General features: G+C 32.6%; 1 protein-coding gene across 2 annotated transcripts; it reads left to right on the top strand.

Moving 5' to 3' along the window:
* The first annotated feature begins 10,584 nt into the window (after nt 1-10,584).
* On the top strand, nt 10,585-15,031 carry LOC18041571 (inositol-tetrakisphosphate 1-kinase 3). Of its 2 annotated transcripts, XM_006433636.2 has the most exons (10): nt 10,585-11,025; nt 11,525-11,606; nt 11,735-11,767; nt 12,867-12,987; nt 13,073-13,165; nt 13,344-13,463; nt 13,567-13,743; nt 13,988-14,043; nt 14,150-14,234; nt 14,357-15,031. In XM_006433636.2, the coding sequence occupies exons 1-10, from the start codon at nt 10,865-10,867 to the stop codon at nt 14,443-14,445; spliced, it is 1,017 nt and encodes a 338-aa protein (XP_006433699.1). In that variant the 5' UTR covers nt 10,585-10,864; the 3' UTR covers nt 14,446-15,031. The 2 variants fall into 2 exon arrangements, with proteins under 2 accessions (XP_006433699.1, XP_024038992.1); XM_024183224.1 differs by lacking the exons at nt 10,585-11,025; nt 11,525-11,606 and adding an exon at nt 11,960-12,074.
* Nucleotides 15,032-15,956: the final 925 nt, after the last annotated feature.

Raw genomic sequence — 15,956 nt, 5'->3', positions numbered from 1 at the left:
AGGTTTTATAGGCCGACTCGGGTGATTTTCGGATTTTAATCTGTGTCGGGTTTGGATAGATCCGGGTGCGTGTTGGTGCTCTTGGGTCTTAGCCCATTTTAGCGAAAATTAAAATAAAGTTTTAAATGGCAAATGGGTGGGCTAATAATATTTGGCATATAAAACTATTAAGCGTGGGTATACTAAAGTATTATTCATGTGACAATGTATCATTCATTAAATAATTAATATTTATAATATATACCATTTGGATAGATTGCTTATTTTCTTCTATCGAAATTAATATATATCATTTATTCCCTACTATTTTTATATTATCTAAAAACTCTCGTAGCACAAAAAAAATTAAGAGAAAAGAGGAATAAATAATTCATTTGTTTGATAATTTATTTTGAGAATATGAAATAATAATTATTATAAGCACAAAATATTTAAAAATAACTATAAGTACAAAAAAAATCATATTATTTAATTTTTTATTCACATGAAACTATATTTTCTATTTCTAGTATTTAAATCTTTTTATTTTAGTTTCAATTTACATGATTTATTTCATTTATAATGAATATGAATACAAGTGTATTTAAAAATAAAGGTAATACCATAAAATTATGGTATTATGGGTTTATTGGGTATTATTAGTACAAGATAAGTGATATATATTGATTTTGGTAAAGAAAAAGCTACAATCTCCTATTGTTCATCACCTAATACAAACATTCTATTTGACAACAACAACAAAAACATAAAAGTTAAGAAGGTCTTTGATGATTAGGGATGGCAAAATCTGGATCCAAATTGATATTTTAAGATTCGCATCTGCATCCGGAGTCGCAAAAAATTATGCGGATCCGGATGTGGGTAATATCCATGTGGATTGCAGGTAGATTTTTTAATATTTAGATCTGCATAATAAATTCAAATATAATTTAAAATTCAACAAATTTACCTAAAAAATAAATAAAATCTAACCATAATTCAACAATCAATAATCCAAAACCTAAAATACCATATAACATCATAAATCCACAAATAAAAATACCGCAACATAAATAAAGCGTAAAAAAATAATATAAATCCAACTCTAACACCACCACAAATCCACATAAGTTTGATTTTTTTTCATTTAATTTATATATTTTTTAATTTAATTTTAATTTAATAAATATATTAATTAAAAAATAATGTGGATCTGGAATCTGAATATCTAATTTTTGGATGCACTTGCATCCGAATCAGGATCTGGATCTGCATAGATCTTCAATTTTAACATCGCACAATTTTTAATGTGCGAAACCAAATTTTCTAGATATAGATCTTCCAGATCTTTGAGAATTTAGGCCGGACCGTGTTTTTTTGTCATCTCTTTCAATGACCAAATTGATACAAGACTATAAATTTATTTTATTATTACAAACCATGTTATGATTTGAGGTCTACTAAACTTATAGATATATACACTTACGTAGACATCCTGTGCAAAAATTAGATTGATAAACAAAGTTCCACAGGGAATTGAAAGAATTCAAGTATCATGTTAACCAGAAAAATTAAAACCATAAATTATCAGCCACATATACAATTAGAAGTACATTTCACAATTCAATTCTGTCCTGTATCGAGACTTAAAAGGAACCAAGGAATAAAGAGGGAAAAATTATATCCATATTAAAGAGATAACCATGAAAAAAAAAAAAATAGTTAGAAATGCCCAGAATAAACTAGTTAAGGTTTACGTAAACCTGGGAAGTAACAAACTAAGCAAGACGTTCTTTTATTTGGAAGTAACAAACAGAATGGAAAATTGTAAGTTTGTAACATTTCGTGACAAAAGTCAGCACCATATGACATCGACAGCATATTGGCTCATGGCTTTGGCATGCCCAGCAAGATCTCAACTCAAGGAGTTAGCATTTACTTGTCTCCTGTTGGATTCCTTTGTTCAAGGTACTTGTCTAGTTCTTTCAATTAATATTAAACTTACTGTCCATCATTTCTCGATTATTTTTTGTGTTTAATTATTCTTGATGTGTGTGTCGTTTAGTGCAAAAATAGTGGAGGCGGATGAGAACAGTGAGAAGCACATGATAATGTGTCAGGTTTTTTTGGGGAATGTAGAGAAAGTGGAGGCTGGTTCTCAACAATGTTATCCGTCAAGTGTTGATTTTGATTCAGGTTCAGATGATCCAAAGAATCCCTAAGTGATATATAGTGTGGCCAAGTAACACGAACAGGCTCATTCTTCCCCAGTGTGTTGTGAGCTACAAGCCATCTGTTCCAGCACAAGGTAAACCTACAAAGTATCCTCTGGAGAAGTAGTTCTCGAAGATGAAGAGTTCCCTCACCCCTGCCAAACTTCAGCAAGTGATGAATTTGTTCCATACTTACAAGGTGAGTGATGAGGTGGTTGCTTTGTTAAGTTTTTTAGCAACATTTTTTTGCTTTTGTTTCTTATGCTTACTGTTCGGTGCAAGTTAGAGCTGAGAACAGGGAATTTAAAATTGAAGATGACATTCTGTTTTGGGGTGTGTAATTAAAGTGCTGCTATTTACCCCAAATGCTAGTCCCAAATTTGCGCCCCGAATAGTAAAACGCACCATTTGGTTTCATTTGCTTTTAATTTGCTTTTGAGAAGCACATGTTTCATTTGTTTTGTGTATTTGATTATCAGTCAACATGTTTGGTTTGTTTTTTTCATTTATTGCTTTCCAGCTGTGTAGCACTTATTTCATTTGCTTTTTCCTTCCATATTCCTTTCGTTTAAGCGGAGTAAAGACTTCATTGCAGCGCTGAAAAGAGTGAAAAACTCTAAGTGTAAAATTTCATTTGGAAACTGTAAAATCGGAACTGGTTTGTGAAAGTGTTGAACCTCTACATTTTATGGGCTAAGGAAAGGGAAAGTGTAAAGGGACAGTGGAAAGGGAAAGTGTTAAAGCAAATGAAACATGTGCTTCTCGAAAACAAATTAAACCAAACGGTGCGTTTTACCATTCGAGGCACAAATTCGGGGTTAGCATTCGGGGTAAATAGCTTTTTCCATGTAATTATAACCAAACACAGGTTGGAAAGTTGGCGAGAGATGCAAGAGATGACTTCTTTAAACAGTTGTGAGCAGTTGTTGGAGATGAAATGTTGCTATCTACTATCCAAGAGATCCGTGCCTCAGAATGAGGTTTTTTTTTCAGCATTTTGTTTCTTTTGGAGACATAAAGTGTATTAGCATTTTTCTTGGTCCATACAATTAACTAGAATCAACTGTAATGTTGGTTACAGCAAGCAATGCAATAGGAAAAAAAGGCTCAATTACGCGAAATGATACACACTATGTTGTAGTTTTTTTTCCCCCCCTTCACTCACCATCTTATGTAGTAGCTATGTTTTTATGATTAAATGAAAAGTTATATTTTTTGTTAGATTTTTCTCCAATTATATATATGTATGTGTGTGTGTGTGTGTATATATATTTCTATACTATGTAATTTTAGTAAAATAGTCCCTCATCGAAAGTGTCCTTGTTTTTGTGTTGTTCAGCAGAAATTCACTTCTAAATATCTATGTTCCCTAAAAACTTGAACAATATTAATCAATACTTGATTAGAAATTGCCTTTTATGTTGTGTTTTAAACATGGACATTTCTTTGCAAGTATGGCATTGAGATGTTGGGTTCAAGCAACAATTGAAAAGCTTCATAGTTGATAAGTTGCTAATATAGTTGCTAGAAATTATTGAGATTCCTAGTCAGTGGCGGATCTAGAAGAATAATTTACCGGGGGCTAAATTAGATAATAGTAAAATATAAAAAATTAAAATTTTGAATATATAAAATATTTATTAATACATTTATAATTATTCTCTACGAAATTTCATATTTTAAAAATATTATGCAATAGACTTGTCATCAATATTATTAAATTTATTATTTCTTATATAAACAACCAAACTATCATTTATTTCATCCAATTCCAAAGATGATTATTAATGAGTTTCATTACTGAAAACGTTCTCTTTACTATTATTATAGAAAATGTAAGAATTAATCTTATTTTTGAGAATAAAAAATATTTTGGGTGGAGGGCTATCATTATTTTTAATTAAAATATAAATTTTTATAATTCTTAAAAGTTAAAGTTTAAATTTTATGGGGTTTATAATTTATAGTGACTATTTTAATAAATTTAATGAGGGATAATTAGAAAATAAAAATATTTTTCTTTTTTATTTTTACAATTGTTTTTTGGCCAGTGGGGGCTCAAGCCCCCAGTAGTCACATGCTAGATCCGCCCATGTTCCTAGTGAATACCGAATAAAGGGCTGGCCCAAGGTGCAGTTTAAGGAGTTGTGATTACTTTTTAGATAACCAAGCTTTGTAAAGGAGTCTGTCCATAGCAAAAGACTTTTCAAGCTTTTGTATCATTTAAAACTTTGTCGTGGATTTTTATTTAATCGAATTTGTATGCCGGATCCCATTTGTGAATTTTTATTTAATTGAATCGGAATGCATTATTGCAAGTTATTAAATAATTATTTATAATAATAATGATAATAATAATATGGGATAAAAAAGAATTTTTAATTTTTATGAAGGGTGCAAATATTAATTCACTTATCATTCTTAAAGGAATTTTTTAGGTCACATTCCTAAATTTGTGGGGTCTATTCAAATTCTATCCTCATTTCCCCTTCATAATTTGGAAGTAAACAAGTTAATAAGTTTCATTCCTTTATTCTCATTCTCATTTCTAATTAGTAAATGCATCATTAACGTTTACAGTTGCCAGATTATCAGCTGGATTTGGATTCCTTTGAAAGCAGGTTTCATGGTTAGTTCTTCTAATTTGCAGTGTCAAACTTCTTGTGTCCCAATTATATGTTTTCTTCTTGACAGGCTTGCCCTGTAATACTTTGTGTGGCTGATGGACTGATGGGATTAGTCAGCTTGTTGCTTGATTTCAACTTTTGGCTTGCTGCACTTCTGATTAGGATATATACCTGGATTTTACCTCGACATCAGCTATAATAACTGTATGTAAAACCAAAGACTAGGGGAGTTTGAGAACCTGATCTATAAGTAAAACTGCAGCTAACTGGTAAATAAAGACATTGGTAATGATTGCGTGATACCAGTACGACTCACTTGAATCAGAGAATCGCATCGCGGAAATTCCTGAGCCGTGGATATGAGCACAACTCGATTATTGTATCATATAGCACGGGTCAACATCGAGGGGCAGATTATTCCGTAGAGATATTTATTTCTTATGCATACAATGGGAATGGAATTGCTGCCCCGTGGAGTCCATATTCTTTTGTCCGGCGGCTGAAAATATTAAACAAAAATGCAGAATTAGGTGCACATGTAACATATTTACAAATAAATATCCGCGGTTGCTCTCTCGAGTGTTTGTGCATTTGAGAAGAATATGGAGAGTCGTGAAACCTGTAAGACCATTGCTTGCGTTGGATACCTGGATGGGCCAAAGGAAAAGTGGTTTTGGGACCGCTGTTTTATGAAAGCAAAGCAGGTCTTTTTCTCACTCTCACTCTCAGTAACCTCCCCACCCTAGCGTGGACCTATGAGTGAATCGCTTTAAATTTTGATATTGCTTTCTCACCATCGTTTTTCAGAAAACAACAAGGGGCTCCCATAAGTGAAAGATCGAAATTGCTCAGTGGGGAAGAGCACAAGATTTCAACTTCACTGTGCATGTTAGTTATGTGATGGAGAATGACGCGGGGGGGATAATTATTTATCATGATTGAGCTCATTTTAGTGGAATACCAGCGATGCCATCCACTTATTTCTATTTGGATGGTTCTTAAATAATTCCAGAAAGAACAGGACAATGCAGAGGGAGAAGTAGCAATCATTTGATCGACCACTAGTTAAATTGTGAATTGACTTGAGAGCCTTCTCCTGGTCAATTTAGAATAATGTAATGTGCAGAGGTAATTTTGTCCCTGTAAATTACATTTACCGAACTAAATGCATTTGTCAAATCCAAGAAGAACCTTTCACAAACAGGTTGCTCTGGAACAAAAGTTTTATACCTAATTTGTGGAACTTTTAAGCCAAAAAAGAAGCCTCAAGCATGCAGATTATGGATAAATACAATTGAGTGCCATGGACATTTCTTTTGCTCGACGGGGCAAAGAATTCTGACCCGAGAGCAGTGATGTGCACTGAGAGAAAAAAAAAAAAAAAATTGGTCCCATGACCATTATTCTATCTTTTGATTGAGTCAGCCCTCACCCTCAGAAGTTGGAATTATGTCTCCACCCCATCAATCGGCCCCATTCCAACTGTATGCCATTGTTGGCTTAGCTTCGGTGTTAAAGTAAACAAACACAGTACAATGCTCAATTATAAGCTGGAGTGGAGACAGTGATATTGGATCAAGGGTCCATCTGATTTAAATTTTTAAATAGATGTTATTTAAATAGAGTTTTTTATTAATATAAAATTTTTAAGTAGAGTTTATATTAAAAAAAATATTTTAATGATTTGGTTGTTAATAACAACTTTTATTAAAAATTATTTAAGGTAAGTTTTTAAAATTATGTTTTAAAATATATGAAATAAGAATGTAAAATAAATTATGAGTATTTTAAATAATTTAATTCTTTTAAAAAAATTCTAATATTTTCTCTTTTTTGTTGATATAACTAAAATAGGTTATTTAATCCCAGTAACTCCATTCAAAATAAAATAAAATGACAATCAAAATTTTGAAATATATTTTTAAAATTAAATAAACACTTATAATTATTAGATGAATCATACTTAATGGACACTAAAAATAAAAATTTTACTATTTATTAAGTTAAGCAAATTTACCCACACATCGCTCAGCTGTTGAATCGGAGAAAATCTCAAAAAAAAGAAAAAAAAGAATAAGAACCATCATAAGAAATCTGTCTGATTACTCAGATGGAATAATATCTAAATGAGATTCTCTCACCGTGAGACCGTATCCTATAAATCCCCTGGAACTCCAACTGTACACAACATTTGTTTAGTTAACTAATAACTAAACTCGGATTTATTTAATGCCACCGCATGCATATAAACAAAAAAAGTGGTGCTATTGCTCTGGAATTTTGGAGCTTATAAAATTGCTCAACTAGGTCTCATCGATGATTTGATAGAAAAGAGCCAAGAAAGAAGAATGATAATTATTTGTTCATCCATCCACGCCATTTCCAACACCCTAATCCACTCGTATATTCACAACCTAACTTTATGCTATTTTCTTTTAAGGAATCTTGCTGAGTTACGTGATCGATAACCTACATTAATTTAAATTATCATTTTTTAATAATTTAATTATTAGTTGTTAAATAACTTGAGGGTTATGAGAGATTAATTTTAAGTCAATTATAAATTACAGATATTAAACTTAACAACTATCTAATTTAAGAATAATGCTACATTTACATAGTTTAGACAATATCATTTTACTTACGTTTTGAGTATTCTTCATGGGTGATTGATGCGTGACAAAAAATTATTAATAGCCACAAAATTTATCGATGGCTTATGGCATGCAAATGCATGTTCAAATCCTAACTTAATACTCTTATTCTCCTCCCGTAGAAAAAATAAAAATATTATTAGAGATAGATATATCTTATAAAGATTTTCTATCTTACATTTAATGTAAGATACATTCTCACTTATAAATAGTATATGGACCCTATACATATACTATTCATGTGTGAAGGTATATTTTACACTACATATGTGAGGGTATATCTTACGTTATATGTAAAATAACAATTACCTATCTTATAATATAATTTGGGGTTGTGGCATAAAAACTAATCTATATTAGTCTCGAGACTCTCAACAGATCGAAATTATAAATATATGTATAAATTATAATTATAATATCAGTATTCAAAAAGCTACAAAAGTCCATCCAAATCCGTTAGTGAATAAGATAAATATAGAGAGAGAGACACACACATAAAGGTGATTTAGATAACGACGAAAAAAAACATAAAAAAAAGGAGCTCTGCTTTTTTTTTATGATTAGTGCCTACTGTCTATTAGTAGTGTAGTACGCACAAGGTCACGAGCAAGCGGTCCCCTTTTAACAAATCTGATGGCAGCAATAAAAAATTTATGACTTGGAAAAAGATTAAGAAAGACTTCTTGCATGGAGCTTCAAATAAATAAAAGAAAAAACGAAAACTCACAAACGATACTGATGAAATGGGAGGGATATATCAACTTAGCATAGATATTCGTCCGTGATCGAACATGCCATTTGTATAATTGCTAATTCACCACCGTCTTCACCAAAATATATTTAGGTAAAAATGCGCAGTGATAAAAAGAAATAATTACTATATGATTTTAATTAGATGTACGTCGCTGCGTTCGTTATAATATATTACGAGATGCGTATCAATATTTTATTAATAGGGTTATATTATGAGTCTTACAATCCTATCAATAAAATAATAACATGCGTTCCGTCACTCATTATAATATGTGTAATGACACTTATAATATCAACCCCCAATATCTTAAAAATATATATAATTAACAATCAACAAATTAAAGAAAAGAGTAGACATTGACCATAAAGATAAAGTAATAGACATATTAATGGGTTTGATTTTAAATAATTACACATTTTTTTATTTTATACACACACATGACATATACATATACATACATACATACATACCCGTTAACATCGTAAAAAAATTGTCGCACGTGAATGACCGTGATGCAAAACATAAAGATTAGAAATATAGCTTGTATTTAAAAGTCCCAGTTGCTAGTCCCTGGAGGAGGGCCAACTGTCCAAGATAAGGTTCCCACATCAGGAGCATGTATGTGGGTGGACATATAAAAAATTATCACGAAATCTAAACGGTTACACGTGTAAACTTCTAATTGAAAGATTTCAGATTATAATAAAATTAGATATTAATTAAAAAATTAAAAAACATAAAATTTAATACGTCACAACATAAAATACATTGTATTACAATTTATATTTTTTTATGCTCTTTATTTCATTATGATCAAGTTTTATAGATCATAATATTTATAAGTTCATACCCTGAATAACTATCTCCACTTTCAAATTAATGTTAAAAAACGTAAAAAGGAATTTACAATGCAATGGAAAGCTTATCCATTTGGCACATGCTTTGGCCATACCATTGAAAATTACAAATTTACAATACAAATAAATCAATCTAACATCTGGTACGCTAATTTACAAAGAGACATGAACAATAGTCTCTTTGTAAATTACATGGCCGTTTCCTTTTCTGCCACGTGCCCAAGAGTTTCTCCTCCGCGATGCTATCTACGTAATCCTTATCTTTTTAACATTTAATGGACGCTTCCTATATGGCCATTTATTATTATTATTTTTTGCCAAAATATTTAATAAGAAGAAATAAGAGTATTTTGCATGTCTTTTACCATTTAACTAACTTTTATTTACCAATGGGCTTTTGGTCCAATGGGAGAAGCCTTGCACTTACAATGTTGAGTGCAAGGGTTCGAGCCTCCATAAGAGCATTATGGAGGTTAGTTTCAATTCTTCCTCAATTATCAATTAATTGAGTGGAGACAATCTCTCCCTTACGAAATGTGAGTGGAGCAGATACCCCTCGAATATTAGAGAGGGTTTAAAATATCTGGACATATACTTCAGTGTGTCAATGTATGACGGTGGTCCTGGTTATATAGTATGATTGTAAATATTAATTGTAATGTCTGATGTAATGTCAGTAATATCTCTGTATAACAGACTTAAAAAAAAAAAAAAAAAACTAACTTTTATTTACTAGCATTGATTGACAAACGAATAGCTATGGATATTGACAAAAGTTTGGAAGATTCGAATACTCAACACCTTGAGAGAAGGATGTCGATCAATCTAATTAAACGGTAGTCTGTAAATATCTAATATGTATTTAAAAATTTTAATATTACATACAAATTAATTTATTTATAAATTTATAGAAATTCATAAATAAATTAAAGTTTAATTAGATAAATCTACGAAGTTTTTCATAAAAAAAGCAACTCATATAATTAATGAAGAGATTCAAATCTTCAATCTTATAATTAAAGAAAGCCCATCACTTAAAGGTAAAGAAAATTAACTCCCGCAATTATCTAGGAGCCTTGAAATACTCACTCAATGTCTCAATCCACTAGCTCAATCTTATAAAAGCTCAGAGATGGAAAGAACCTAACAAAAGAAATATTAAAAAATTAATAAAAATAATCTATCCCGTGTTGAGGAATCGCCACGTCATAAACTCATGTGCTTGTAATACTTATTTTTACGCGTAAAAAGGTTGGGTCATGAAAAGAAAAAAAGAAAAAGAAAAAGAAATAAATAGAGTACACATTTATTCCAGAAAGTCGACATTGATCTTGACCATAACGCGTCCGCATAATTGCATTTCCATTGTCTGGTAATAATTAATTTTTTTCGAATAGTAAAATTTAAAAGAAAAAGAAAACATCGACTAAGCGAAGCACTGAAACAGTCCCTCATAATCAGGCTCTATATAAACGACCCACCCCCCCCCCCCCCCTCTCAGTGTCAACCCGTCGGCGTTACATAAAACGCATTGGGAGTCTGTTGTTTATTTAGTGTCTTTTACTTTGTTTCTTTCTCTCGCTCTGCCTCTCTCTCCGTCTCTCGTCTCGTATTGTATCGTATCATCGTCTCGCTTATCGGATCTTCAAAACCGAACCAAGACTGTTTCTAGAGAATTCTTCGCATTCTATCCGTCCGGTCTCTCTCATTTTTTTTTTTTTTGGGTTTGGTCTAGTTTTATAAAACCAAAATTAAATTTAAAAAATAAAAGGGAAGAGAAATGAGGATGATGAAGGAGGAAATTGAAGAGCAAACTAGAGAGGAGGAATTACTCTCGTTTCCTCAAACTCAGCAGCAATCCAAATTAGTTGTTGTTGGTTACGCTCTTACCTCCAAGAAGACTAAGAGCTTCTTGCAGCCTAAGCTTGAAGGCTTGGCTAGGTACTTCGTTAATCGAATCTTCCATTATCATAATCATAATTTAATTTCAGATTTTTATTGGTTTTTTTCCCCCAGATTTTATATGATTAATTACTTCTTGCAACTTTTTAGATGATGTGGTTGCGGTGTTTCTGGCCTCAGATTTGCTTTCAAAATGCTTTACACGTTTTCGCTATTGATTTTCTTTTGGTCTGTCGTTTTCTGTTTGGTTGTCAAGAACTTAAAAAAGGAATAATTTCGGAATCTCACCGCTAACACATTCTAACTCCAATTTCTTTGAAGAAAAGATATTTTTTTCAGGCCACAGCTATTTTATGAAAATCATTGAAAACGAGTGCGATTATGACTTATGCGTTCCTTATTTGTTTGGAATGTGTTCGGCAAATATCTTAATTAAATGTTTAACCGATCCTGTAACATGTGACGAATCCTGATATGTATTATTTACTGCCTGCTTACTCCATAATCTAACGGGGTGATCTGTGTTGTGCTTGTGCAGGAATAAGGGAATATTATTTGTTGCGATTGACCAGAACCGACCACTTTCAGATCAGGGCCCTTTTGACATTGTGCTGCATAAGGTTAGCAGACGATTTTATTTCATATATTTGGGTTGCATTAATCTTATTGGGAAGGGTTGTTTACCTGGTGAGTTTTGATGGTAACTTTCTTACGGATATTTGTGGTTTCTTTTTCATTTTTAATGCAGTTAACCGGGAAAGAGTGGCGCCAGATTCTCGAGGTTGGTTCCGTTTGAAACATCAAATGTTTGCAAATATATGGGGATTGATTTAGTATCATGTCTCGCTCCCTTGATGTAGAGCATGCGTTTATAAGTGTGCGATGTTACATGATATGAACTAACTAAAACAATTAATGATGGCAAATGCTTTTCTTTTTTAAGAAAACTTATTACTGTCTGAAACAAATGCAGAGTGCTTGCTCTTTCGTTGGTCATGAATCTTGAATTGATAGTAGTTGTACGGGGCTTGAAGCTTCCAGCAAGTGGGCATGTTTCTACTTCCTGGCCATCTTGCTGATTGTTTCAGGTTACCTGAGCATTACTTGCAAAAGATATTTTTTATTCTTTTAAAATAGATTCTTTTGTTTCCTGGGTATATCATTACCCATTTTTTCATCAGCTGAATGTGAGATGGATCACCAAATTTTAGTTAGTTTTAAGATCTGGATTACCTTTTTTCTCTTTTAGCTGCACATTCATGTTTTAGGTCTACACTTTGTAAGTCACTGTGGGTGTATTCTATTTTGTGTGGCTGGACCTAGTGACTGGTCAAACTTTTACGGTTCTAGTTTGCAGATCAGGCATTTTATATCTTCTAGGATCACAACTTCAAACTCTATGATCTTGGTTAGTTTAAGCATCTTATGTTCTAACCTGTGACCACTTCTGCTTTGAAATAATTTGTCAACTTACCATTTGCTTTTATTGTATACTGTGACGATCATAAAGATTTAAGAATTTCTAACCTAACATTTCTACACATTTTTGCTCGATTTAGATTTTGGAGTTGATATCTGTTTTAATTACACACCAGCTTCTACAAATTATTGTGCATGAATGATACTAGCAAAACTAGTTGGATTGTCTTTCTACAATTTTGCATTTAAATTATACTTCTGACACTTATGTTAATGTTTTTGGAGTCTACTTTGTTGTGCGAAGCATCAAGATTTCTTATCAGGTCATAAGTTTCCATTTTAATAATCAATAAATCAACTAAGGAATAGTTCTTGGTCAGGTTTTCTTGCATGTATGTTGTAAATGTTTATGCAGCATAACCAAGCATGCTTTGTTACCCTTCTTCACTTTGTAATTTTAGGAATACAGGCAAACACATCCAGAAGTCACAGTTCTTGATCCTCCATATGCTATTCAACACTTGCACAACCGTCAATCCATGCTTCAGTGTGTAGCTGATATGAATCTGTCTAACTCCTATGGTAATTTTCTTACTATATTTAGACATTAGATGCTAAAAAATGCTTACTTTTCGTCCTTAATGTAATCTGGCGGTTTATAATGCAGGTAAAGTTGATGTTCCCAGACAATTAGTTATTGAAAGAGATGCATCATCGATCCCTGATGTGGTTTTGAAAGCTGGACTGACTCTACCCCTAGGTATGTATCTTTTTGCATGATCTAGGTTGTGCATCAACTTAGTAGCAAAAATTAAGTTTAGGCACCTTGCGGTAATGTTTGCTAATTTTAAAATCACCTGTATGTATATTTTAAGCGATCCCCTTCCTTTTTTTTGGTTCTTTTTCCTAAACAAGGCTTCATACTTTTATCGTTTCAGTTGCAAAGCCGTTGGTTGCTGATGGGAGTGCAAAATCACATGAACTTTCACTCGCTTATGATCAGTATTCCCTGAAGAAACTTGAACCTCCACTGGTTCTGCAGGAATTTGTTAATCATGGTATGCAAATGGCATTTGGTTATCTTGCCAATATACACTATATTATCTTTATTTTGCTCTGAGCGTGACATAACTCCAATTGGCCTTTCTTTATTGGTCATAGGAGGTGTTCTTTTTAAGGTTTATATTGTTGGGGAAGCAATAAAAGTGGTCAGGAGATTCTCTTTACCTGATGTCACTAAACAAGATCTCTCTACAAGTGCTGGTGTATTCCGTTTTCCACGGGTGTCTTGTGCTGCAGCTTCTGCAGATGATGCTGATTTGGACCCTTGTGTTGCTGGTGAGTAAATCTCTGTTTAATTTAGGGGGGGTTGGGTTTTACATCCTCTGTTGATTTTGCAACTGAAGTTTTATGATATAATGGTGATTGGAGTTTGCAGAAAATGTTCTTGTGCGATGGTGCCTCATTGGGTTTCTGTAATGAGAAGTAGCTCATGACGGCAAAAGTGACTAAAACATGTGGACTGATTCAATAAATCTTGAGAAGGCCAATTTAATATATGTTTCCTTTTTCATCTCTGCAGAGCTTCCTCCGCGACCTTTATTAGAGAGACTTGCAAAGGAACTTCGTCGTCAACTGGTAGCTATTCTCATTTCTCCATTTTGGTTTTTTACAGCAGTTTACAAGTCATTGTTGCCTCTGATTATTTGGATATATTCATCACTGTTTGTTATGTAATATGTAGGGTCTACGGCTGTTCAATCTGGATATTATCAGAGAACATGGGACCAGAGATCAATTTTATGTCATTGACATTAACTACTTCCCTGGTGAGTGAGAACCTGATTTTATTTTTCATAGTTCTTCTTCATTAGAGCTATAATTATTTGCTGCTTACAACAACTTTAAAGAGTACTTAGTAGCACTGGAACTGGCATTGAATATTTTGCAGGGTATGGGAAAATGCCGGAGTACGAGCACATATTTACAGACTTTCTATTAAGCCTGACACAGAGCCGGTACAAGAAAAAATCCTGCTGAGTGACTGTTGAAGGACTTTGTTGTGGTTAAGCAGTGGGGCACCATCTCGGAGAATGATAATATGGTCTCAGTTTAGTAATAGCACGACAAGCTGTTGTGCTTGTTTTGGTACCATGTACAGTGCCATCTTGGTAGCAGCTTGATGAGTGACTATGCAGAATTTTCCGTGCAAAAATGCAGAGAAGTCCAAAAATTCCAGCTCCTGTGATCACTGGCCACCTGGTCCCCTACAGAAGAATCCATTGTGTACACAGCTTGTTAAGAATTCTGCTGGACTTCATTGTTGCTCTATTCTTCTATTGTCATGCCACTACTTTCTTACACCGCAAAGATGATATTAGCGGTTGGTGAGTTCACGCACCTCGTGTTATGTTGACATTTTCTTTTTGAGAGTGCTGGTATCCATCTGAAATGTACATGGTAAAGTAGAGAAAAACTGTTAACATATTTGTGACTCCTTAACTTTGGTTTCAGACTCGGTGTTTGCCGTTTTAGAATTGATTGCTTGATGCTCAGCGCAGCTCACTTTTGTTTTTCTGATTGGTCAGCTTCTTAACCACGGAGAATAAAGTTTATGTTTATGACATTTTTGGTTGGAGAATCTTTTATTGTAAATTTTTACAACATAGATTTCCTATGTATTTGACAAAGCTACAGGTAAGGCTTGTTGTCGTTGGGTATCTTGCTTCTTTGGGTGCAAATATGAAATGACGTGTGGTGTATGCCCGTGCTGATGGTAGAACCAGAGACAAAAAATTAAAAAAGAAAAATTCATTGTTCTTAGGGATGGCAATGGGCACCGCCCGCAGCGGGTTTGTCATTACTAAATTCAAACCCGCACAAAATTTAAATTACTAAACCCACCCGCAACCCGCAGCGGATTTTAATTTTTTTATAAAAATTCACCTGCAGCGGGTTTTAACAATTACCAAACCCGCAATGGTATCCGGTGGATTTTTTACGGTTTTTCGTATTTAAAATCACAAATGTTTAATATATAATTTATAATAACAACTTCAAATTTCATATAACATACTCAATTTTATATTTAAATAATGTAAATGAAAAATTAAAATTTCCACATCAATTCAACACAAATTCTCAAATTTAAGTATAAATTATACAAATCCATTTAAAAAATACAAACTAGTATCTAAAAATAATAATTACATTTCATATTATCATTTAAAACAAGCTCCAAGAGAAGATATTCATTTCATTCACCACTATAAGCACCCATCTAACACAATGCCTATAATAATAATTAAGATTAATATTTTCAAATACTAATTCGAAGGAAAATGCTTTTAGTTTTCTTTAGATTATGACTTTAGAGTAGGATATAGGCCACATACACACATACACAACTTTGAGCCTTTGGCTATTTGTTAATTTAATTAATGACATTATTTTCTTTATACATTTTTAGATTAAAATTAAATTAAAAATATTTAAAAAAAATATTGCGGGTTTGATGGATATCCATGCGGGTATCCACCGGATATAAGGTG

This window comes from Citrus clementina, unplaced genomic scaffold, assembly GCF_000493195.1.
Source record: "Citrus clementina cultivar Clemenules unplaced genomic scaffold, Citrus_clementina_v1.0 scaffold_5, whole genome shotgun sequence".
Taxonomy (NCBI): domain Eukaryota; kingdom Viridiplantae; phylum Streptophyta; class Magnoliopsida; order Sapindales; family Rutaceae; genus Citrus; species Citrus x clementina.
The sequence above is the reverse complement of the archived record's forward strand: the minus strand, read 5'-3'. Positions and strand labels throughout refer to the sequence as shown.

Bases quoted from the DNA above. Each gene is read 5' to 3' on its own strand.
- LOC18041571 (XM_006433636.2), top strand. From the start codon at position 10,865: ATGAGGATGATGAAGGAGGAAATTGAAGAGCAAACTAGAGAGGAGGAA. The intron at 11,768-12,866 runs GTTGGTTCCGTT...TTGTAATTTTAG, and splicing joins AGTGGCGCCAGATTCTCGAG to GAATACAGGCAAACACATCC. The intron at 12,988-13,072 runs GTAATTTTCTTA...TTTATAATGCAG, and splicing joins GAATCTGTCTAACTCCTATG to GTAAAGTTGATGTTCCCAGA.